The following is a 24894-nucleotide window of genomic DNA, read 5'->3' as shown; positions in this document are numbered from 1 at the left end:
AACGCTAAAAATAGGGGCGAGTGAAATCAAGCGTGGCCACAGACCGAATAGGCCGAACGGGCCGTGGACTGGGGAAGTCAAAGGCAGAGGTGCATGCCTTTGCAGGGCCGCTGGTAGCGCACGTTTGGATGAAGCGAGGTAACGCGAAAAAGAGATGATTGGGTGACTTTGTTATCGTGATTACCTTAACGGTGTTGCGGCTACGCGGCCTGGCTTGCGCATGACAGGGCGTAGGCTGAAGAAGTGAACAAGTATCCCCCGTGTGTGTGCCTTAGCTACTTCTAGAGGGGCCATATTTCAGGACAGTAAATGACGCAATTTAAACCTAGCATTTCTTATATGAAGTTCGCGGGACGTGGAATTATAACTAATTTAAAGTTAAATCTGCGAAGTTTCAATTTGCCCTATCGCCAAAAAAAAATTTATCCCTCTTCATCTTCATTGTTATAGGTTTGCGTTATCGACACGCTGCGGGATAATTTCCTTGATTTCTCAGAGCAATGGTCTCAAGTCATATCCGTGGAAGATTACCGGGTTCGCCTTGTTCGAGCGAGGAATTTGATGCTGTATTTGAGTAACGCTTTTAGTTTGGGCCGCTTTTGAAATAACCGAAAAAGCGCTGTAGGTCTACCCGCAGGACAATACCAATAATGCGTATACAATGGCTTTACTATGTTCGTCACGCAGGATATAGGCGGGAGCCTGATGGCAATGCATAATTTTTCTAAGACGTCAGTACTAACGCCTAAATGATCTGTACCTAATTGATCGGTACTAAGTTTATTTTTGTACGACTCAGACATTTTAATATTAATGAGAACTAACAGACAATAATGTTAAGGAAAGTATAGGGGGCGTTATTTGTAATAATTGGGATATAAATGTGGAGAAACTAAAGTGGACGAAAAGATAACTTGCCGCCGGCAGAGACCGAACCTGCGACCTTCGAAGAACGCGTCCGATGCTCTTCCACCGACCTACGGCGGCGGTCATCCCCCCGTCCACTAGCAGTGTTAGTCGACGCCGATCGCAGCCATGGCGGCGAGTGTGGAACACTTTTTCTGCCTTTTTTGCATGACGTAGCACGTGATGCCGGCGGCAAGTTATCTTTTTGTCCACTTTACTTTCTTCACATTTATATCCAAATTATTACAAATAACGCCCCCTATACTTTCCTTGGCATTATTGTCTGTTAGTTATCATTAATATTGTGTCTAACAAAGAAAAACGAGCCCTTAAAAGTCATATTTTCTTCAGACATTTTAACTGTTCCATGCTTTTCTCAAGGTCCCCGGATATATTTAGCACCAAAATCTTCAGTGTTGCGCATTGAGGGGTACATTTTTCACGCATCTGCGCAAAAATCGGATAGAGTTATGCCATTTAGGTTTGCTGGTGTGTACACTTGTCCACAATATTATTTTTCTCTAGGTAGTATCGCGTTTATTATGCAAATATCAGACCCATATTTGGTCTGGCATCGCTATTAGCACTGTCGCCCTCCCATCGTATGCATTTGCAAATACGACAGAGTGTGACATTTTCGGGGGATTTACCGTTGCCCTAGCAAGATCGAGATGAAAAGTATGGCTACCACGGCCTCTTCAAATTTGCTACGGCCAAGTCAGCAGCAGTGTACTATGCAACTCCATTACCGCGCCAAATGTTGCTCCTCACATCCTCCGTTCGTATGCGTTGTCATTCCATTGTGTGAACGCAGAAACAGCGCTTTGTAAAAAAGCTTTTCTGCCTTAATTCTCTTTTCGTATTCAGCTGCATTGCATGGCAATTTCAGTATATACGAAAGCGGCGTGGTCTTTTATATCGTGCATGAATTCGCACTCTGGAGTAGGGGTTTAGTTTTAAAAATGGAAGAAAGAAAGAGTAGAAAATGCAAGAATAGTCTTCTGGGAATCGTGTTTGATGGTGATGAGCTTTGAAAGCGTGCGCAGTGCACTCGTTTTCGTGATTCTGACTGACGTTATCGGTAGCGCTTGCTCGTTTGCGCGAAGCAGAACAACAAAATGAAATAGTCAAGATATTGGCAGAAAGATAGGTGAGCGTGTGGGATTTAACGTGGGCGCAGTGGAAACGGTATTGTCGATTTATATTCAGCGTGATGATCTATGACGCTTCCGAAGTGTTTGCATTTGCTATCGCAAAAGCTCGGAACCTCCGAAAGCGTTGCAAGAAATTCAGAACAGCTCTATACACATGAAAGATGGCTGCGTAGTTGTGGTTAGATGACTTCTAATAAACTACTGAGGTTATCACGAAGAGATTACAGAACAAATGAATGGCTTTGATTGCGTTGGAACTATTTGATGCTGCTGATGTGCAGTATATATATATATATATATATATATATATATATATATATATATATATATATATATATATATATATATATATATATATATATATATATATATATATATAATTCAAAAGAAAGTTCTGAAGGTCCGGTGCACATGTAGTCGAAGAAATGAAGGAGCACACTTACGAAAATTGCATATTTTTACTCATTTACGTTTCGGCCATGCCACGGCCTTCGTCAGAATAAACTGAAGTACAAGCATACAGCCGCTTCTATGGGCATCAACACGTGGGGGAAGTGAATGTACAAAATTTACAAAACAATCATAAAACAGATATAGTACATCAGGCAGCATCAAGGGCATGAACAAGCGCTTATAACGATGAGCGATTGATCGCACTAGTCTCGATGGTTGCACGTGAAGAGACAAGACGATAACGATTGTTCAATAACCAAACTTTTTTGCAGATGTGTTAGGCACGTTTCATTGAAGTTATGACAAAAATTCGAACATCAAGACATCACAGAAAGACGCGACACTTTTCCTACGTTCTCGTTAATACCGGACGGTGCAGTGTTAAATTTATGGATTAGAAAGGATTCTCGAACTTCGCGATCATGGTGCGTTTTGAAGCCTGATTGTAATATCGTCACCATGATTTTGTCAAATGAATGACCTGGCAGCCGAACATGTTTAGACAACGGAAGATGTGGCAAACTATTAGCGTGCACGTGCTCTGTGATTGTTGAAACGGATACGAAATGATGTTTCGGTCTGACCGATGTATCGCACTGGGCATTCAAGTAAGTAGATTACGTTAGTGCTGTCGCAGCTGAAGTCTCCGTTAATCTTAACTGAAAAATTAGATACTGTGCTTTTAGCAGTCTTTTCAGTGGACGTATGCGCACAAACTCTACACCGTGGTTTGTTACAGGGATGACAACCAACAGGAGCTATGAATTTAGTCTTCGATGAAGTTACCATGTCGCGCAGGTTCTTAATCGGCGATAAACCACTCTTGGCGATTCAGTGAAAATGTTCTTAAGCCGATCCCTCCGTGTCAATAGGTTGTAGTGCTTACTGAGAATGTGCGACACGTTAGGAATAGATGCAGAATGCGTTAGGATGAGGTTAGTTCGTGAGGTCGGCACTAATCGCTTGTCAGTGCTGATGAGATCTTTACGGTCTAGAGAATCGGCCCGCTTGAGAGCGTCGTCAATTATACGTGAAGGATAGTGCTGCTCTGTTAGTGCTTTACGAAGCTGGTCACAGTTACGAGTGTATTCACTGTCGTCCGAACAAAGTCTTTTGAAAAGGATAGCTTGGCTATAAGGGATACTCGTTTTGCAATGTTTGGCATGACTGCTTTTAAAATGGAGATATCGCTGTCGGTCAGTGGGCTTTCTGTAAAGGTTCGTAGTTAGTTCACCATTGCACAGAGAGACAGTGACGTCAAGGAAGTTTATGCTGAGTGGTGAATAAGAATGGGAAAAGGAAATCGATGGTTCTGCATTATTGAAGTCAGTAATGAAAGAGAGTAATGCAGCTTCACCGTGGTGCCAAATTAAGAAAATATCGTTGATGAAGCATCTGTAAAAAAGCGGTTTAAGATCACGAGTGACGAGGAAATCGTTTAATAGCATGCCCATGAAAATGTTCGCATAGTTTGGGCCTATTTCTGTGCCCATCGAACGTAATGTTCGCCGTCGAATTCAAAGTTGCTAAGCTCGAGGATTAGTGATAAAATAATGCCTAGGGTGGTATCGTCGATGGGTTTGTCTTCTACGGAGTCGTTATAAGTATGGAGTACAGACTGAATCCCATCTGCATGGGGAATGTTCGTGTACAGTGATGCCACGTCCAGCGTGACCAGAAGAGCATCACCTGGAACATGCAAATCAGCCATGCAGATATTTACTCATTTATGCAGATATACACACACATATGTATATATATATATATATATATATATATATATATATATATATATATATATATATATATATATATATATATATATATATATATATATATATATATATATATATATATATAGTATAAATTTCTGCTCATTCATTCAGCGTACTCATGCGCTGTCGAAGTACAAGCAGCTTGCCTAGTTGGTTTTTCGTAGTTTTGCGGACTCGAAGCTAGAAAGCCCGTACTTCCATCGTGAGTCTGTTTTTGTTGGCGTTTAATGTTTTATGCTGATAGTACAACCTGTTATTATAGCAACCTTCTCATTCATTTTTCTTTTGCCTTCATAAGAGCAATCTTTGGGAGAGGGAGTATTGACATATGCCGTCATTTATGAACCAACCGCTATGGCACGTACACGCTCGGCTGTGAAGAGGAAGAGAACGTTTTTGCTGATCTGGTTCTGGGGAAGACGTCAACGCCTGGATGTATGTCTTGGTTCGCCTGCGACAATATTGATCAGCCACGGGTTATTTTGTTGTAAAGTGTCACGGTGGCAGATTTGCACGCATGTGCGAGGTGAAATTAGAAAATACGCTATTTATCTTGGCTGAGGGATCACATGTGAAAAGGCCGAGCCCGAGCATAACAACCGAGCATTAACTCGACACTGCAGTAGAGCTCTTCGCTCTGACGGAACAAGGTCGTCAAATCAACAAAAAATGACCAGCTTTTAGTGTGCAATAGAGATTGCTCTTACGCTTCATTAAGGTCCTTACAAGAAGTACCGACTTTAACCCCTTCAGGGTTTTCGCCGTACATGTACGGCAGAAGCTTCCTGGTACCAAAGGGTTTTCGTCGTACATGTACGGCATAGCGTTTATTTTTAAAACGCGCGCCTTTTTCGATCACTTCTCTTGTTTGGCCTGTGCTTCCACACTTCGGGAATACGTGGAATTTTTTTCATGCGCCGATGTCTCTCCGTTGTATTTTTTTTTCGCTTCCCAAAACGGCGCGCCGCCTATCGCTTGCCCATCCGAGCGCGTTCGCGGTGCAGCTGGTTTAAAGTGCGCGCCTTTTTCAATGATTTCTCTTGCTTGGCATGTGCTGCCACGCTTCGGGAATACGTGAAATTTTTTTCATGCGCCGATGTCTCTCCGTTGTTGCTTTTTTTATGCTTCGCAAAATGGCGCGCCGCGCGCCGGCTATCGCTTGCGCAACCGAGAGCGCCCGCGGCGCGGTTTGGTTTCAAACGCGCGCCTTCTCCCATTTCTCTTGCTTGGAATGTGCTGCCACGCTTCGGGAATACGTGTAATTTTTTTAATGCACCAATGTCTCTCCGTCTTTTTTTTTTTCTTTCCAAAGGGGCGCGGCGGCTTGTAGTCTCGCATCAGAACGCGCGCACGCGGTCTGGCTCGTTTCGGTTTCGTCCTTCGGGTGGTTTTCGCTTCTTGCGCCCGCAAAGCTGATGGCTGTTTGGTTTCTAATCTCTCAAAGGGTGACCGCTTGTTACTCTCTCATTTATTGCACCCCGGCGCGCGATTACACGTGTTTGCGTGCGGCGCTAAATTACACAAACGACGCCGCCGTGACTGCGTTTCCTGTTTTGGGGTCTCGGAAAAACTAACTACGTCTTGTTGGCGATAAGACGAAGTATTACTGTAGCTTTTTCACTCGCTTTGCTTTCCGGACGGGCGCAGAACCATAGTTTTCTTCCGTGCGCTCACTGACGCAGTTCGCTTACGCTATGGAAAAGCGCGCCGGTTGCGCTGCTGCCGGTGAGTCGAGCAGCGATTCTTCCGATGCGGACTATTCCCTGATTGCCGAATCAGAATCTGATTCATTGGATTTCAGTTCGTCAGACGAGGATTTTTTGACGAGTTCAGACTCCGATGACGATCAAGGAGCGACATCTGAAACGCGTGCGCGGGGAGCCATGCTTCAAAGACTATCACACGCTGAAAAGTTTTTAGTGTTAGAGCACGAGCGTTTTTAACCGGAAACGTGCTCTGGTGCGCTTATTTTTGTATGTTTGTGAGCTATGTTTAATACAATGCATAATTTTTATTCATAAAAAACTGTGAAGCCTTTTTTTTTTTAGGATTCTGCTTGATATTACTACGAATAAACCATATGAATGTAACAACAAAACTGTTTTTTTTTTGTCACTTTACGGTCACGAAAAAGAATTTTAGACAATTTTTTTCTGAAATAGGATCGTCTGAAGAATTTATTTCAGCAATAAAAAAATTACACATTTTTGGACTGGATTTCGCGAAAAAATTCGACCCTCAAAGGGTTAATTAGCTATAGCTTTTTTTTGTTAGTTTTGTAGAGGTCGCCTGTAGCAATGAGGAAATGCGGCCAGAAGTATGTCGGGCGCTTGACAACGAAGGCGTTGTTTTTGATAGGTGAATTTTTCTGTCAAAACTTTTGCAACGACGTTGTATATGACCAGGACATGTGCAGCTTCTCACGTGTGATATTCTGCCATCTAAATGTAGCTCAACACTTCTTACGTGTGATTTCCTGACCGATGTGTAGCTCATGCATTCATCACGCGGCGCGTTACCTGTAGAGCTGCGGGTGATGCGTGGTGTGTGTGCTAGTGCCTTCCCTACAGACGTCTAGTCCTATTTGAACCATACCTATGTGAAACTTATGGCATCAAGTCTCACACTTAGGTACATTAGACACTATATCTGAACCAATCACCTACGTCTGGACTCTATAGAGGCTCTTATTGTAAGCCGAGTAATAAATGCTATGGCCCTTAAACTCGCAGCTTCTCTATGTTAGCGCGCGGCTAAGAATCGGCATTTGCTTCGAAAGTTGCACAACTTTCGTCTACGGTATGCCTCTTTTTGGATACGTTGATATTGTTGTTCTTATTAGCCGAATTCGTTATATATGCTCATTTATTTTTATTCCTCTTCTGTTCTGTTTCCTTTACAGAAGGCGCACCGACAAATTGTAAGTTACTTTCATTATGGTTTTGTTTCTCGCTTTTAACTCGTGGTTGCTGCAGACTTAATTTTTTTTTATTGACGCTCATGAAAGAATGGATTGCTCCGTCGTCGCATGTGCGGAGTTCTTTATCCGTTTCACTGTGCGCTCACGAGTCCGTACTAAAAGCGGGTCATGCTTCGTGCGGTGGAGGTTTTGTGTTCAGCATGCTTTATTGGCGTATTTCAAAACACTTTCCCTTGTTCCTAACCGCTTGCACGTCGCAAAAATTAATGTCTAAGCTTTCAGGTCCCGTTTTGCTCATGTATTTCTTGGTCTCTTACGAAACCCCGGCGTCCACGCTGCTTTGCCAGCATGTGTCGTAAATTTTATTTTGACAGTTGTGTTGAAGCGACCGAATGTAATGCGCAAAATATCATCAGACACGGTTTGTGAGTTTCGTTTAGGATGAACGGGCATCTCCTTTCCGTTGTCGTTTTTTTCTTCCTGTGTGATATATTCAGTGATGAATTGAATAGATAGAGATAAGAAATAACGCAGGCGTCTTATCTGCTAACGCTTCAGTTCTGTGCACCGGTACCGGTACATGTAAAGCCCACCCTTGTATGAACACTTGCGCATTCTTGACTGCTGACCCGACAGTCGCGAGTGTGATCCCGACCAGGGCGGTCGCATTTCGACGGAGGCGAAATGCTACAGGCTCGTGTACCGTGCGATGTCAGTGCACGTTAAAAAATGCGAGATGGTCGAAATGTCCGGAGCCCTCCTCATACGGCGTGCCTCATAATCACATAGTGGTTTTGGCAAGCAAAACCCAGATATTATTAACACTTGCGCATTGACCGGCATTCGTATAACCACAGCGATGATATTTCAATGACGGTGACATCTAGAAATACTCTTATCTACTATCATTTGTGTTTGCATGAAATATTCCCAAGTGATCACTCAATAGCCAAGTCCATCCAGCGGTAGAATGTCAGACCAGGCTCATCTGGTTTCCGGCTCACATGGGAGAGGTATCAGAGACTCAACGCAACCTAAACGAGACGGCACACGCCAAGGCGCGCGAGCTCACAAACCGCACCGGCGACCGTCGTCTATGGGGCAACACCAAAGACCGCTTGACCAGCTATAATGAAATTACCAAGGCCTTCTACCTGGCCCGCCGAACCTTTCCTCCGCCCAGCGACAAGCTGAACAGGACGCAAGCGGCGGCCCTCAGACAACTGCAGACGCACACGTACCCCAACCCCGCACAGTGTAACAGACTCTACCCATATACATACCCGACAAATATATGCAAGGTCTGCCACACTGAGGTCGCCACATTAAATCACATGCTCTGGGACTGTGACAAAAACCCGCTAGGTGCTAACTCCGGAACCCTTCCGCCGCGGTGGGCCGCTGCCTTGCGCAGCCCCAGCCTCGGCGACCAACTTTGGGCTGTCCAGCAGGCCCGCGAGGCGGCGGTGAGGCAAGGCCTCGACGTCCCCACGTGGGAGACCTAAAGCCCAGTCGGCGAAAGCTCTGCCGGACCATCAATAAAGTTGTTACCAACCAAAATCAAAATTACGGTGTTTGTCATAAACAATTGCGCGATTTCAGAATGGTAAACAGCGCAGTTTAACTATTTATTAACTTATCGTCCGGGTGCCCGCCTTGATGATCCGTTGTTTTCGGCTAAGCAACGCTCCGTGACAGAAGTTCTCTTCTGACAGAGCTAGATAGGAGGCTGCACACTCCAGTCAATGCGCGAGTAGTAAGTTCCATCGGAGGTTGCTGAAATAGTAAGACGCAAGCCATTATTAGATTGAATGGTCCCTGTTTCATTATACGATATACCTGAACAGAACGTGTAGTTATGTGACATTAACATGCAAGGCCCAACAAATGCGTTTCTGACGCCCATAGAGTAAACGACTGCCCCCGACCGTCCCCTGCAATCGTGTTAGGCTCTGTACGCAAGGAAACTACACGTACGTAGGCAAATAATTGTCCAACCTTGAGCATGGTTAATGTTGCATTGTCAATTAGCCATGCAGGACACTTTGCAACAGGACACTGAGTTAGCTAAACGAAGTAAACAAGGCAGGTAGTGGGGAAAACAGGAACAGAAAGCCCACTCTCTTACAAAGGTGCAGTTGCTGTGTTTATGCATACGTAACTAGCTTACCACCAACAGTAAACATGTACAGTGGCGTTCGCTCTTAGGGTGAACAAGGCTCAGCGTGGCCGCGGTCCGCGGAGCGCCATTGCATCCGGCGCGGCCGCACACAGAATCGAATAGGCGCAGGCGCACACGAGCGCACCGGTCTTGCTGTACTACAGCCAGGCAAGAGCAGCGCCACGGCAATGGTCCAGCTCGGTTGCAGACAACGCGAAGTCGCTCCCGCGCGTCCCTCTGCGCATGCGCCGCTACGCTTCGATGCGCAGCCGCGCCAGGTGCGCTGGCGCTGCGTGGAGCGTGGCCACGCTGCTCCGTGTTCACCATAGGAGTGGACGACACTGTACCTGCACGCAAAGGTCGGCAAATTCTCTCATGAGTCGGCTCACTCACTCACTCACTCACTCACTCACTCACTCACTCACTCACTCACTCACTCACTCACTCACTCACTCACTCACTCACTCACTCACTCACTCACTCAGATCGAGCCGTGAGTGCGGGTCTGAATGAGTCCGGGTGAGTAATATATTGGTGGGTTTGAGTCCGAGTGAGTACGGTTGAGGAAAATTTTGGTGAGTCTGAGTCCGAGTGAGCCCTAAGCGCGAACTATATTTCTTGAGTGATTCTGAGTGAGCTCCCCATTTTTTGCCGACCTATCTTCCTGTCTACTCGACTTTAGCATTTCTATCAGCCTTATGTCGGATCACGTTTGTACTCATGTCTATCACGCGCACTTCAACCCACTAGCGTTCGTGCGCCAACTCGGTATTTATTGATGAGAGGCATGCAGGGTTGCCATTGACTTTCGAGTAAATGTCGCCAAACGACGAGCAAAAAGTCGCCAAAAGTCGCCACGTTTTTACAAATTTCGCCAAAAAAGTCGCCATCCTAGATATGTGCGGCATACCTAGTAATAAAAATTTCCACCCACGTATAACCCCGTAGAATACAGCACCATCCAAGAGCCTTAAATTATATTAACGTTTCTCAATGCCAGTCGCCCGCTTCTCCATGGAAGTGCATGGTGCTGCTTCTCCGACTAGACGCAGGATGTATGTGGTGGCGCAAAGTTGAATGAATGAAACGGTCATGATATCCTTCCATCCCTGTGCGCTCGTTTCAAAGGTAAAGCTGTGTGTAAACCTTGGGCGAAAACCGTGATACCGTAGACAACTTTATGCACCTTTATATGAATTAAAAGGATGAAAATGTTTATTGAAGGTAACACGACAGAATTCTTACAGGTACCGATCATTAGTGAGTCTTACACCTTTTCAGTGTGAACTAATATGATACCGGACGCCACCGACCCTTTCTTATAGTCACTTATACCTACACGCGTCAATCCGATGCGTTAATAATGAACAGGTAGACAATGTAAAACATTTATAGCAATTGTTTTCATTGCCCACGCTCACCGAGAACCGTGCAAAATGCCCCAATAAGTGTTGCTTTATTGCACAAATAGCCGCGTATCCGCCTCTATTCGCTATTCCAAAACTGTCTTTACGGGTTGAATTGGGGGTACTGCAACAGTGAATGAGTCGCCAAGCTATTCAGAACAGTTGGGGCTTTGGCGGAACAAATGGTCGGAACACGCAGCCAACCCGTCATCTAGCCCCTTCAGAAGTGAGAGAGAGAGAGGTTTATTTATAGAAAGGCAGAGAGGTCGGCCTGAGCGATAGTATGCTCTAGCCTGCTACTCTACACCGGGGCTTTACAGAAGCTTAAAGCACCTAAAGCCATAAACTTATAGTGAAACACTGCCCCCTCGCGGTTTGCAGGGCAGTCAGCTGACTTACATTTTGTTAGAAAGTCGCTGGGGGACGTTTCAGTACCTCCTGCATCTAGATGAATTGAGGAGTTACACACGAGTTACAGTACGGACATACCGAATGACGCGTAGTGTGCACATTCTACTTGTGGGTCTAAAACCAAGAAAAATACAGAGAATGTTGCCGCTCATTCGTTGGGAAGACAATGGGCTTAGGATGCATAACTCAGCGGAGACCTAAGCCGAAAATCGCCAAAAATTCGCCATGTCGGCATTCATAATTTTAGGTCGCCACGGGCTGCTCAAATTCGCCAATTTGGCGAAAAGTAGCCTCCATTGGCAACCCTGAAGGCATGAGTTACTGGCGGGCGAAGTGCCTTGGCCTCCTCCCCGCAATCTCTTTCACATAAAGTTCTTGATAAAAATATATCTGAGTTATCTCCTTCAATAAAGCTGTCGTTACTGATAACTCGTACTTGAAGGTATGAGATGAAATAGCGCCAAGTAGAGCACCGATTATGCGAGATATTGTTGTTAAAAAACCGCAGTCAAGAAAGCTAATTATATGCTAACGGACTCACTCAGACTCATCCAGACTCAGATCGAGTCATGAGTCTGAGTCTCAGTGAGTCCGGTTGAGAAAAATTTTGGTGAGTCTAAGTCCGCGCGAGTCCAGCAGAAAAGAAATTATGGTGAGTCTGAGTACGAGTGAGCCCTAAGGGCAAAATATACTTCATGAGTTAGTCCAAGGGAGCTCCACATTTTTTGCCGACCTCTGCCTTCACGGCAGAGCTACGACACTGCCACACAAATTTACATGGCAGTATGCTAAAGTCGCCGCGTTTTCTTAAGGTGTCTTCTGTCTCGACGACTGTTTGTTATCGATTAATGCCACGCGATTAACCGCACACAGCATTCGAATTTTGTTGAATTGTGCAGGCATGAATGAATGACGAACGAAGCCTGGTCATGCGAATTGATGCCACTATACTGATCTCCTATTTTTATTAAAACGCGTTCTAGCTTCGTAGCATTAATGTGTTGGTTGGCATAGGCCTTGGAACAAGAAGGAAGATGAGATGAGATGATTGACCAGTAATATTCAGTTCAGTTACTGATCTGTTTAGCAGTGACCTGCTGCGGATGACAAAACAAACAAACAAACAAACAAACAAACAAACAAACAAACAAACAAACAAACAAACAAACAAACACAAAAAGCAGTCCATTGAGAGTGTGCATGTCTATTAACATGCCCTACTTGAGTATAAGTGTACAGATGGCCGGTGGCAACTGTTTAGCTTATGAAGTGGAAAACGGCAATTTTTAAGTAGAACAAGGCAGAGGTAGTTCAATCTAAGGATTACATCATACTTGGTGTTACTCTTGGGAATATTCATAGGCGTGTGCACGGGGGCTGGGCGTCCCCCTAGTCACCTAAGAGGGGGCGCGAAGTCTGCCCCATACTGTTACTCAGTCACACCTCTCCCGTCATTGCTTGAACAGAAGGGCCACGCAGGAGGTTTTTGGCGATAATGATGAGGAAAGACCTCTGATGTTGTATTCAAAGAACTGTTTACTTCTCATCTTTACTCCTGGAAAGCCAGGGACCAAAGGAAGGCCGTTGTCAGAAGCACGATTTCTTCATCATTGTGGAGAATGTCGTTTGGGCTCAACCAAGCGGGTCCAAAAACCACAATTTGATTATGAGGAACATCGTATAGCGGTAGACACCGTAATTATATGATCCACTAGGAGTTCTTCAATATCAGCTTAAATCTTAGATACACTTGCCTTTTCGCATTTCACCCACATCGAAATACGGCCGTCGTGACGGGGAATCGAACCCGTATTCTGGTGCTTACTAGCACAACGTCATATACCAATATATATATATATACCAGGGTGGGTCAAATCGGAGTTTAAGTATGAAAAAAAAAAGGTTCTATAGCTCAAGAATTTATCCAAGCATTTTTGTGATTGCTTGCATACCACTGACATGTCCAGGTAGTTAATTTCTTCCTTTTCAGTGTTCAGAGGACATGCGTTTCGTTCTCGGCAGGTGTCGTGGATCCGACTTCGAGACTTTCATCTGCTGACCGTGGGACTGACGCGGTACACGTCGGACGAGCGGTTCCAGACGGTGCACATGCAGTTCTCGAACAACTGGGCGCTGCAAATACGCGACGCGCAGCTCAGGGACGCCGGCCTTTACGAGTGCTTGGTCAACTCGGACCCGCCACTTCGACAGGTCGTCTCTCTGCGTGTTGTCAGTGAGTGACTGGCTTTTGCTCAAATGTCTTTTTTCAATGCTTACTGCACAGGGTGCGCTTTTAACCACTGACTGTTCCATGTGGCACAAAACATCAACTGTACTACAATCACATATTTCTCACTTATAACGCTAGGTCTTCAAATAACAGGAAATAATGCAACTAATATACTTTTTTATCACAAAACCTCTGCCGATGACCTTGCATCCACGACTACAACGCTCCATTGGCTTTCACAGTACCCAAGGCCAGCATCCTAGGCGGCCCTGACTTGCACGTCGAGGCTGGCTCGGCTCTCAACCTGACGTGCAGCATCAGCGAGAGCCCCGAGGCGCCGGCGTTCGTCTTCTGGTACCATCAGGGACGCCTGATCAACTTCGAGCGCGGCGGCCGCGTCAGCGTGGCCAAGGGCCCCAACGGCACGGCCGTGTCGCGCCTCCTGCTGCCAGCCGTGGACGCCGTGGACTCGGGCAACTACACTTGCAAGCCTGCCAACGCCAACGCCACCTGGGTGCTCGTTCACGTTCTCGAGAGCCACCGGCGGCTGGCCGCCGTGCAGAACGACGCCGGCGGCATGGCGCTCACAGCGGCCGCGACGCCGCACTGCGCAGCCGCCTGCTCGCTGCTGCCGCTGCTCGTGTCGCTGCTTGTGCAGTGGCTGCTGGCGTGCGCCCACCACTGCGGTTCCAGGTGACCAGCCGCGGTGGAAACGCAGACTCTGTGAGTGTGCCGTCATTCTATTCAGTCACTGCAGCACTCTAAAAAGAAAGAGTATGTGTTAAGTAAGGCTCGTTCACACGTGCGACTAAGTTAGTCGCAAGGCGATAGGTCGCATATGGCCGCCTTGGTCGCAAAGCGGCCTGAGCGGCTATACGCTTCTTCAAGGCTGCAGCCTTGAAGAAGACAAGTCTACTTGTCGAAACGTTAGCTGCAGCGACACTTCGTATTTCAAGCATTTTTCATCGCTTCCAGTTTCTATCTTCGCCTGAGCTTATTTCCATTTAAAGAGACACGTTAACTCGCTTTTGGGTCCCACGGCTCTCTGACTAGAGTATAATGACCTCCAAAGAGAGTTAACGTTTCTCTTTAAAGAGAGTCATATACGTGGCAAGTCAGAACTCACAAAAAAAAGTTAATGGACTCTTTTCTTTTTAAGAGAGTGGGGCTCGTAGCTGCGTTTCAATTTAGGGGAAACGAAAAAAGAAAATTCGCTTATGTGGAAATTATTTCCTCGAAAGGGAAGCTAGTTTCCCACCATCTTACTAGCGGCACTATAAAACATCACCTCATGTATATCACTGTAAAAAAAGAAAGAGTGTGTGTTTCTATGCTATAGATTGCGCGTCCTTTCCGTGTGTGTGTGTGTGTGTGTGTGTGTGTGTGTGTGTGTGTGTGTGTGTGTGTGTGTGTGTGTGTGTGTGTGTGTGTGTGTGTGTGTGTGTGTGTGTGTGTGTGTGTGTGTGTGTGTGTGTGTGTGTGTGTGTGTGTGTGTGTGTGAGAGAGAGAGAGAATCTCATAACTCAATTGTACACGCTCTTCTCCGCAGGTAAATAACGCGGTTCGCGGCATACCACGCCCGGTGCCCGCTCGTCAGCAGTAAGTATCCTACCTTTCGTCACAATCTTGATTGCCAACAACTCTCACTGTATATTTCTAAGCGGAACTGTGCTCTCGTGACGAATACTGCGAAGCCTGGCAGGATTGCGATAACGGTCTACTAAATTGCCTGTCCGCAGCTAACACGCACTTCACATTTCAGTGCAGCCCGTTTCCGCATGCGTCCGGAAATCTGCGTCATGGTCCACTGCGCTCGCGAAGTGCTGTTAACAAGGTCTCGCTAACGAGGCTGTTGGTGTGGTCAGTTAGGAACTCCCACAGGTGCCTAACTGCTCCGGTTCACGATGAGCGCACTCAGGTGGGTCTACAGGCCTACCACGAAGTCGCAAAAAGTATAACAAAGGAACAAGTACAGTCTCTAAAACAGAGCGAGATACCTGTTTAGAGTATCTGCAGATTCGTTAACCGTGCTGGTAAGAACAATCTAAGAGAATGAAAACAGCGACAAACTAACACGCTGAAAGTAAAGTAGAAACATGGGCTGAATAATGAGACTGTGAGTACAAGATAGCATCACGTAGAAAGGAAACAATCGTAGAACACTGCCCTATATACACGTGTGCTAAACAGCTACCGTTGACCCAGGTGCGAAAGCAGCGGGAAGGATAATGGAGAAAGAGCGTTGGCTCCTGCTAATTTACGTCGTTGCAACTGTGCATTTTAACGCGATAGCGTTAAGCCCGTATTGTAGGAAATGCGCTGTCGGCGTCGGTGGCGTTTTCCGTGAACAAAAAGTACCGATGGATGTAAGGAATAAAAAGTCGGAGTTCGAGCTGGAATCGAACCCAACGTGGGCCACAGATACCATTAACGGCGGGGTAATTCAGTGCTGCCACCCACCACCCGGTCGGGCATTCTGTGCTCCCTTGATAGTGCGGATGTTTCGGGTGTGTGTGCTTGTGAGTCGTAGGCCCGATAACGCTCTCGCGTTACACTCTCACAGGTGTACCGACACCAAAATTTTACAGATTTTTTTCTGTTGTATTAAGTAGCTAACAACCCACTTTTCATGGCTAAAAACCTCGTTTGCTCGAGCGCGCGATGGTTAATTATTTGGAGACGTTTTTACAGCGTCCACTCACAGTTTCGGTTTCAGAGAGCGCCGAGGGAGGCGGGACCAGATCATGGGTTTTGCGCGAACACGACTCGCTACACGAGCACACAAAACGCTGAGCACCGCGTTAACAGCTTTCATCGAAGGTTCGCTGGGTGCCGCCATAACCCTCACTCGGCTGTTGTAGATATGCATGACCTCTAAATGTGCACTGCCGAGGCAACGGCTTTAACCTTAGTACTCCCGTGCAATTCCATAAGGAGGCGCACCCTCTCTCCGTTGAAATGGCAGAGATCGGTCGCAAGGAGCACGGTGTGCAGTTGCGCAACACGCACTTTAAAGTGTATTTTAAATATGTTCTAGGCTTTATTTTACGTTCATATTTTGTAGATGATGCCCGTGTGTCCACGCAAATCTATCCCACAAGTCTCCCGCCTTCAAAAGTTTGAGCCAGTACTCCTTTAAAGGCAAAGCTTAAGCGTCATCCTCCAAGTTTTTTGTAGCTAATTTGCGTTTGTACCAAACTTTGCGATCTGTATGAGGCGCTTTGTCAAGCGCAAGTGTATAGAGTGCATTCACACTGGATGATGCGTTACCACGTGGTTGACATGTCTACCAGTACAAAAGTTACCACTGTGTTTCTTTCGTTTTTTTTTACATCCATTTTCTACTCCTAGGCCCTTAAAGCTTTTAAAAGCAGAGGGTGAAACAAGGGCGTATATCTTTACAACACATTGGTCTGCGTTCTTAAGCAGTGTAGCTTTGCAGTGCACATACAAAATCGCCGTTGACAGTGTACTTAATGGCTTGTCGCTTCGTTCTATTGTTGTTGGTCCAGGATTCCGGTCCTTCTAGCAGGCTGGAACCGAGGGGCTGGTTGTTCACAGTCGCACCTGAACCCAGGAGTCGAGAGAGGAATACAAGGACAGTCACTGAACGGGGTGCAAACCACCTACGAGGACCATAGGCAGGCTGTCAACACCTAGCGCTTCGTCGTGTTACCCGTGTCGCAAAAAAAAAACCGAAAACAAAAAAGAACCTGGCGTTGCGGTCACCAAGAGCTGCGCTATCGCAGCGGCAGTAGCAGCGCCCTATGAAGCTATCGACGAACGCTGCGGAGATGTCGCCGGCCTGCCTCAGTCAGCACGGTCGACCGACGAGCATGACCGCACTCCTCTTGTCAACCCCCTCGTGTGCGTTGTGTGTCTGTGTTGTTTCGCTTCGTTTTGGCATTGTTCTCATTTCGTTCGTAACTATACGTACGCTTGTGTCAACGGGTGTTGTGAACGCGCACAATCGCTCAAGCGCAAGAACATTTGCGTCCTCGCTACTCAGGCACCGTCGATCACGTGCGACAGACGCCAGGAACTGTGTACGTACTGCCGTGTGCTTCGATCTTCGCGAGCCCCCGCAGTGGAGCAAGATGGACATCGAACATAGAGACACTTCGATGTACACATCTTCGCGTTGTACATATTGTAGAGATCACGACTATCTTGTTGTTGATGCTACCGCTCTCAAATGATCTGTTCTCGTGCGCTTATCATGCGTTTTGTTGACAGCTGCTGAGTGTTCGCAGGAAGTAATAGAGCATATAGGATGTGTGGCCTAATGTTGTTCAGCGTGTATTTTGTGCCCGGCCAACGGGATTCTGTGAGAGTGTGTGCATTGGTGGCGCATCATTTCGTGTTGTTCCGAATGCGCTCGCGATGTTTCCGTTGTTCGGCTGTATATTTGTGTTTGCGTGATTCGGAAGATCATCGTCTAGCTGGTTGAATATACGCCCGGAACTGAAGTGTGATGCTTCGTGCACACGATGTAACGCTGGGCGTCACTGTGACATCGTTTCAGATTTTAGTGCTATCTTTAGCGACGCGTGACCCACCGTTGGAGGAAAAAAAGAAGACTCGTCGTGCCGTGTTGACAGACACTTGTGATAGTGAAGATGGCATGCAATTCGAATAATATTTCGATGGAGGGCGACGCTAAGTTTCGTTAAGTACAGCGAACGTCGAAGTTGCGTTGCTCGGTGATGCTTCGCCGGAAGGCGTAACGGCGAAAAGTCCTTCGCACAAAAATGGCCGGCGCTTATATGGGCCGTATAATGCTTTCAAGCTACGATTATTTTTTTATTAAGCACACTACTTGGCTAGAGACATGATCAAAGTTGAATCACTGCTTTCTGCAAGTATGCTGGAATAAGGTGACTCTCGCTGGCCGCAGTATTACCAGAGTACGCTGGAGCATTATTTTGCTAGTACTACTACCTCCTTATTTCACTGTGTGACTCTGAGCTGAAGCGTCACTGATAGGGTATTCACCTGTGAAGCCGTCAGAGGGACCCGGTACACATTCGCTACAGGCCAAAAGAGTAGTCGTATGTGGCATTCGAGCGCTGTTTTGGTGCTCTCAAACGTGCGTATATTACACAACCTTCTTGACCCGTTATAGGTAAAGGCAAAATCTAAGAAACAAAAAATAGGGGGGGGGGGGAATAGAGGAGGGTAGATTAATCATGGGACAAGTAAAGGAAAATTGCATTTGGATGGAAACGACATTGTTTTTTAACGCGCTCCGAATCTTTTCCTTGATACGCTACTCAACGTGTCCCAAATCAGTTGAATGCTAAACCGAATTCTCACTAGTCTAGCCTTTGTAAGGAACTCCGATGGGAACCCGTCAGCGAGGAATCTTGTGCGAAGAATGATTGAGCAGAGTAAGCAATGACTAGTATCACCAGGTATCTCCTCTTATCGGAAATGGATATGCGGGCTTCACAACAGGGCCTATGAAGTTTACCGATGGGAGGCGTGCTGCGTGTTGAATTTGTCGCTTTTAGTTCTAGCTCTCAATTAGAGCACATCTGCATGCAACGTAAATCATAGCCCGTTTGGAAACATTCTTTTCAATGTTATCGACGCGGTCTGTGGTCATGCATAACGTATTAGTTGCATTTCGCTATTTCTTGTCTTTATTTATTAATTCTTTTTTTTTCTGAGCAATTATAAGGCTCCCACGTGTGCACGAAGCCAAGCATTTTGGTTTTATTTTGACGACTTCATGGTTGTTACAACTGTACACGTATATTGTTTTAACTTTTAACATGGTGGCCCGCCAGCGAGGTAATTCCTTGTTTTAAGGCTTCTAAGACAAGTGCCAGAATGAAATATATGTGTATTTTTTTTGTTGTTTCCAGGAGCATTACTTCAGTCGCATTTCGTCAGGGTTGTGCGTCGTAGCCACTATTCTCGCAGTGCACAAGGTTTACCGTGAATGCTACGTGTAAATGAAATGAACGCAAAGTGTGTTTGAGTCAGGCGCTGAGAAAGAGCTTCCAAAATGTGGAGTTATGAACTAAATAACCGAAAATGAGTTGAAGCGTCTTGTCTTCTTGTATCATGTCTCAAGGCTGAATTATGGAGTGAAAAAGAAAAATTCCAACGGGGTCTGTGTTCACGCATGATTCCTAAGCCTTTAAGGTTATCACTATAGGCGAGCGTACTTACATTCCGTATGAAAGCTTCAGCCGACTCATTGGTGCAAAAGTATGCTCGGGGTCGTGAACACTGTTAGCTGCTTTACTGTTTCATCGCCAGAGTCATCGAATACACTATTTCGGTAAACATTTTAGAAGTATGGTTACACGAGAAATCATCGTAGGTTTTTATTGACATATTTATTGACATTTGCTGGATATATACTTAATTTCTATTTCTCTGAGCTCCCGTCTCAAAGCTATTGGACCTTCTAATCCGAGTGCTGCGTGCGCAAAGATATAGTGCGCCAAAAAAAAAAAATGCAAACGCTACAGTACCACTAGTTCGCTGTTTGAGCATTGTTTGAAAACTTCCTTTTTTGTGAGCCTCTAGGAAGTCATCTGCATTAAGGATAATGTCCTTACCGTAGCCTAAGAGTCATGCTATTTCCGTAAATTTGCTTTTACCGCAAAAATTTGGTTTACCGTAAGGGTATATGGCGCAGCGCACTTTCCGTCACCGGTGTTTCCGCTTGTGCAGCTTACACGGCATGCCTTGTGCACTTAGCGTTGTTTCGGGAATGTACGGGTAAGCCAGCGACGTTCGGGTCATGGTTTCTAGTCCACGATTTGTGTTTTGTTTGTTTTTATAGCAATTTTCGTTAACCGTTCGCGTCCGCCTCTTTCTGCTAGCCGGAACATGTGTTTGTCGTCAACGGCGTCACCGAAAAACTTTAATGTTTGAGTCAGGGGATTTGTTCCTAGTGTTGTCTTCTTCAAGTACATTGTAGTATGTTCGTATTCTTTTTTTTTTTGCGTCCTTCATTTGCATATGATATTTTCATTTTCCGCATCTTCGTGCGGGTCACGTAAGCTAGTCGTTTACTTTTTCTTGCCTGTGGCGTCTTTTTTACCCTGTTTAATTTTTATCGTCCCTTGCAATATTGTTACCGAAGCGACGTGATTTTCAGTTTTAAGCCAAAGTTTGGTATCTGCAAACATCCCGAGCTCTGTAAAATGTTCTCACGATAGGTTCATGTCAGTTGGGAGTAGGTATACTTATATCTACGGGCCGTTCATTCTTTAGTATAAGATATTCTTTTTGCCGAAAAAAAAAGTTCTAAGAAGGAGTGAATGTCATTACTGTTTTGCGTGTTGTGCATTCTTATACTTCGCATCTACTTAGCATTTCGTTCCTACTTCACGACTGTATTTTGTGTACGTCTCAAGTTATTCATTCGATCACTATTTATAGAACATTTTACTTCACCGGCGCTATCGAAACATCGTCACCCCTAGTGCGGGGGCGCAGGTAATGCGTGAAACATCACTAAAGGGACACTAGGGAGAAGTACGAAGTCCAAACTGTTAAAGTTTTTTTAAAGCATTGTTTTAGTCACACGACCGAAAAATTGTTGATAGATGTAACAGAATATGAAGGCAAAACTTTGTTTCCTGCAATTTCGCGCAATTGCAACCTTGGTGTCTATCAGTCAAAGTTTTGTCACGGATTTCAAAATATCTTCCCGTATCCTGGCCGGCTTTGACTTTTGAAATGTTCTAAAAACTTGCTAAAATGACTGTTTTGTTCAATTGGTCCCCCTTCACAGGTAAGCAGTTAAGCTGACTGGCGCTGTCTAAATTCGAAACGTCATGCGGCCTCGGTGCGGTAGCTATACCCTGCGTCAGTGCAATCAGCGTTTTGTTTTGCGTGGAAAAACGTAATTTATTAGCACATTTCAACTTGACAATAATCTTTAGTGTCCCTCTAAGGAAGCTCACGTGACGACCCGCACTCGTTTATCACGTGTTCATGTTTGCCATGTAGCGGGCCTCATGCTCACTCATCGGTTTTTTAACGAACTCGCGTAGCCTTTGGCAGCAACAAAATAACCCCAAAGCCATTTTGATTTGATTGTTGGATTCTATTTTATCTCTGGAACATTTCAGCATGCGCCTGCCAAAATTTCTTATGTAACAATTTGTCTTGACAAGCGGCCACCCTGATGCATCAAATAGTGCTTGTTTTCGTGAAATGTTTAAGAAGTTAGCTATTTTTGAAATAAAAATAAAAGGCTATTGTAATCAAACACGCGCTGCAAACGCGAGGTGTTACAGAAGAAAGACGAACGTAACGCTTATTTACGATTTAAGTGTTGGTAATGCAGATGCATGATGCGCGACATGTGATTATTAAGACGATTGCGATTTACAGGCAGGTGAGCACCGCATCAATAATTCATGCTGCACTTGGCACGAGATTTGTGAGTCGTATTAGCCTAGCGAACTGTCAGAAGCTTATTAAAAAAAAACAAAAAAAAAAAAACGTGGCTCTCACTTGTAATCTGCGTATTATGGCTGTGAAGAAGAAGCTCTCAAGAATTATATTTGTTTTATCGTTCAGTATTTGTTTACGTGCGGGAACGCCCTTGAAGTCTGATGTCTTTCCGTTTCCATGGACGCGCGTCCGCCCGGAAGGATCTGCCGTGGGTGACGCCGTGTATTGCCTCGGAGATTGGCACCCACAGGTGGCTGAATATCGGAGGCCACGTTGCCTACGGCTGCGTGGTGGGTCACATTACGGATCTACTCAGGTGGCAACGTCAAAAGAAGGAAAAGCCAGATGACCTGCGGCGGAGCAGGTCATCTGGAGAGTACTTTGCTGTTGCAGGTCACTTTGCAAAGAAAAGAAATGTGAAGAAACATGTAGGAAGAACGTTCACGGCTTGCCACCCGTATAAGTGCTTTCTGTCATGCTTTGATGCGGTGCCACCTGCCGCAAATTTTTAATACTCATTGTCAGGAACCGAACAAGAGGGCCACGACGCCGCGTGGTGGTCCACATTCACACGACTTGTGTTTGGGCAAGTTGGTTCATACATGATACGGACATACGAGCGCTATGGGACGGGGACATAGACAAGAGGCACACAGGACAGGCGCTCAACTTTCATACTGAGGTTTATTGAGCAGACATGTAAAATTTATACAAGCAACCAGCAAGGGCGATAACAATTGTGAATCATCCACCCGATAACAATAGCAAGTGTGTCGCGGTCTTCAATATCGGACGTTTTCTAACGCCTTTGAGCGGTAGGAACTTGATTCGGCGTGGTGCGTGGCCATGACGCGGTTGAGCGCCTGTCCTGTGTGCCTCTTGTCTATGTCCCCGTCCCATAGCGCTCGTATGTCCGTATCACATTCACACACTTCCGTGCTACAACGGTGGTCATGTTGTTTGTACATAAGAAAACAAGAGTGCGAAGCGGCGTGTGCTAAACGGCCTTTGTGTATACGACGCCGTGCACCAGAGATGAAATAAATGTCTTATCTGCATTGAGCTTTTGTCCTCGTTGTCCTATATCTTTCTGGTAATGTTTTTTTTTTGTAAGTATTGTTGATATTTCAGAGTTCAGGAACATCAGCATTTTCAAACGTGATATAAGAAGAGGCAAGTATTGTTACCTTGAAAGTATTCGCATCCAAAAGCAACACTGAGCTGACTATGCAGAAATGGCACATAGATATAAAAGGAGGCCGAAATAACGATGAAGAGTGGCGGCAGATTATGTTTCCTAGGGTGACATGGTGACGTTCCTTGAAATATGTAGACACAAGTAAGCACAATCAGGGGCCTAATTGCCTACATATGTTACGGGGTTGTTTGAAAATGTGCACAATTTATTAACAGCGCATAAGTCAGCGCACCAATCAGTTTCCCGCGCTCTTCATCTTCCTTGACTTCATGACTCCGTAGCAGGACTCCCTGGCGTTGAAGCGCCGTTTCGGCTCATGTCTGGCAAAAAAGTGCGAGCGAAGTAGGGTTTCGTCCGCGAAATATCCACAGTGCCAATAGGTGCCGGAAGATGACGAATCGAAGTGCAACGGCGCAATCTCGTAGTTCACGTCACTAACTTGGCGTAAGACTGGGTGAGGTCCTGCGTAGCGGGACAGGAGTTTCTTGGAGAGGAACTCCTTTCATCAAGCCCTAGGACGAAGCTCAAGCGTGGACTTCTTAGTGCTAGAGTGCACGTGGGTGCAATTTCAGAGGCATTTATTGCACTTTCGCAGCATGACCGTGTCCATGGTCGAGTGGAATATAGCGTGGATCAAAAGCGATAAAAGCATGACAGGTACTATCGCGCTCAGTATGATCTACATCATGCGAGCGCGTGGCCGAGCGCTCTGCAAGGTTGTACAGTGGCGCCAATCGTGGCTTATTTTCGAGTTATCGGGAGAGCGTTTGGCTGTCCCTGCGAGCGCGCATCGTCCCCACTTGCTTGCTCTCACCCTCGAAGTTATCATTTTCGAGGCTGATGTCAACGCAGGGCAAAACGAGGGCGAGGATGAAAGCAACTGGAGGCGATGCGCGCTCGCAGGGACAACCAAACTCTCTCCCGATAACTCGAAAGTAAGCCACGATTGGCGCCACTGTACAACCTTGCAGAGCGCTCGGCCACGCGCTCGCATGATGTAGATCATACTGAGCGCGACAGTGCAGTGCTCGTCAAATGAAACCCGAACACCGGCAAGCTTTCGCAGTGGTATAGTGCGCGCCGTCCAGTTATCACCATGGACAGGCGCTCATATGCGCAGTGCAGTCAAACCGGATGCACGCGCCTGTCAATGGTGATAACTGGACGGCGCGCACTAAGCCGTGCGAAGGCTTGCCGCTGTTCGGGTTTCCTTTGACGAGCACTGTACATGCTTCACAATCACGGCATACTGAACAGGACAATGTGCTAAGGAATCTTCACATAAATAATAAGTAGGCGTCCACATATACTGAGAGAGACATTATGGGAGAGATAATGCTACAATAGCTCCGTATCGGTTCGCAGTCACTGCAATGGTCTAGAGAAACCACAGCTAAAGCAGGATACGGTACCCAAAGAATTCGTTAGCAAGTGACCCTGAGGTAACGATTTCATGCGAAAGCGAAATAAAATAACAGTCCCTGTTTTGTCATTTGTTTGCCACAGCCGGTGGAAGAATTCAATATCGATTATGGTTAGCCTCAAATCTGCCAACAAGTCCTCACATTTAGAAGTCACCAAATTCCTATAGGGCAGGTAAAGCGCACAAAAATATGGATAGTGAAAAGAATGAAAGAACATACTGTGTGTGCATCTTATCACTGTCGGTGTTTTTGTGCGTTTTACCTACCTTAAGATGTTAACGTACCAACTGACTTGGACCCAAGCCCTCGATCTAATAGGGAGTCCCGCTGAGTTGAGATCCATTTCGTGCTTGCCAGTGGACCACGATTGCAGGTGACTGAAAACAGGACCTGAGTTCAAAGTCACCAGAAACCAGCCAGTATTTTCGA

General features: G+C 45.9%; 2 protein-coding genes across 4 annotated transcripts in view; one reads left to right on the top strand and one right to left on the bottom strand.

Moving 5' to 3' along the window:
• The window catches only part of LOC119385790 (uncharacterized), a 37711-nt gene extending 15300 nt beyond the window's left edge, over positions 1-22411 (top strand). Inside the window, exons 3-7 of the mRNA XM_037653174.2 lie at positions 7191-7208; positions 13209-13419; positions 13659-14139; positions 14966-15015; positions 16929-22411. Of these exons, the coding sequence (XP_037509102.1) occupies positions 7191-7208; positions 13209-13419; positions 13659-14113 (684 nt within the window). The 3' untranslated portion in view covers positions 14114-14139; positions 14966-15015; positions 16929-22411. The remainder of the gene's footprint in view (positions 1-7190; positions 7209-13208; positions 13420-13658; positions 14140-14965; positions 15016-16928) is intronic.
• The window catches only part of LOC119387033 (FERM domain-containing protein 5), a 300038-nt gene that overhangs the window by 44232 nt on the left and 230912 nt on the right, over positions 1-24894 (bottom strand). The window lies entirely within an intron of this gene.

Source organism: Rhipicephalus sanguineus, chromosome 3 (assembly GCF_013339695.2).
Source record: "Rhipicephalus sanguineus isolate Rsan-2018 chromosome 3, BIME_Rsan_1.4, whole genome shotgun sequence".
NCBI lineage: Eukaryota > Metazoa > Arthropoda > Arachnida > Ixodida > Ixodidae > Rhipicephalus > Rhipicephalus sanguineus.
Note: the sequence above shows the minus strand (reverse complement) of the source record. Positions and strands in the feature narration are given on the sequence as shown.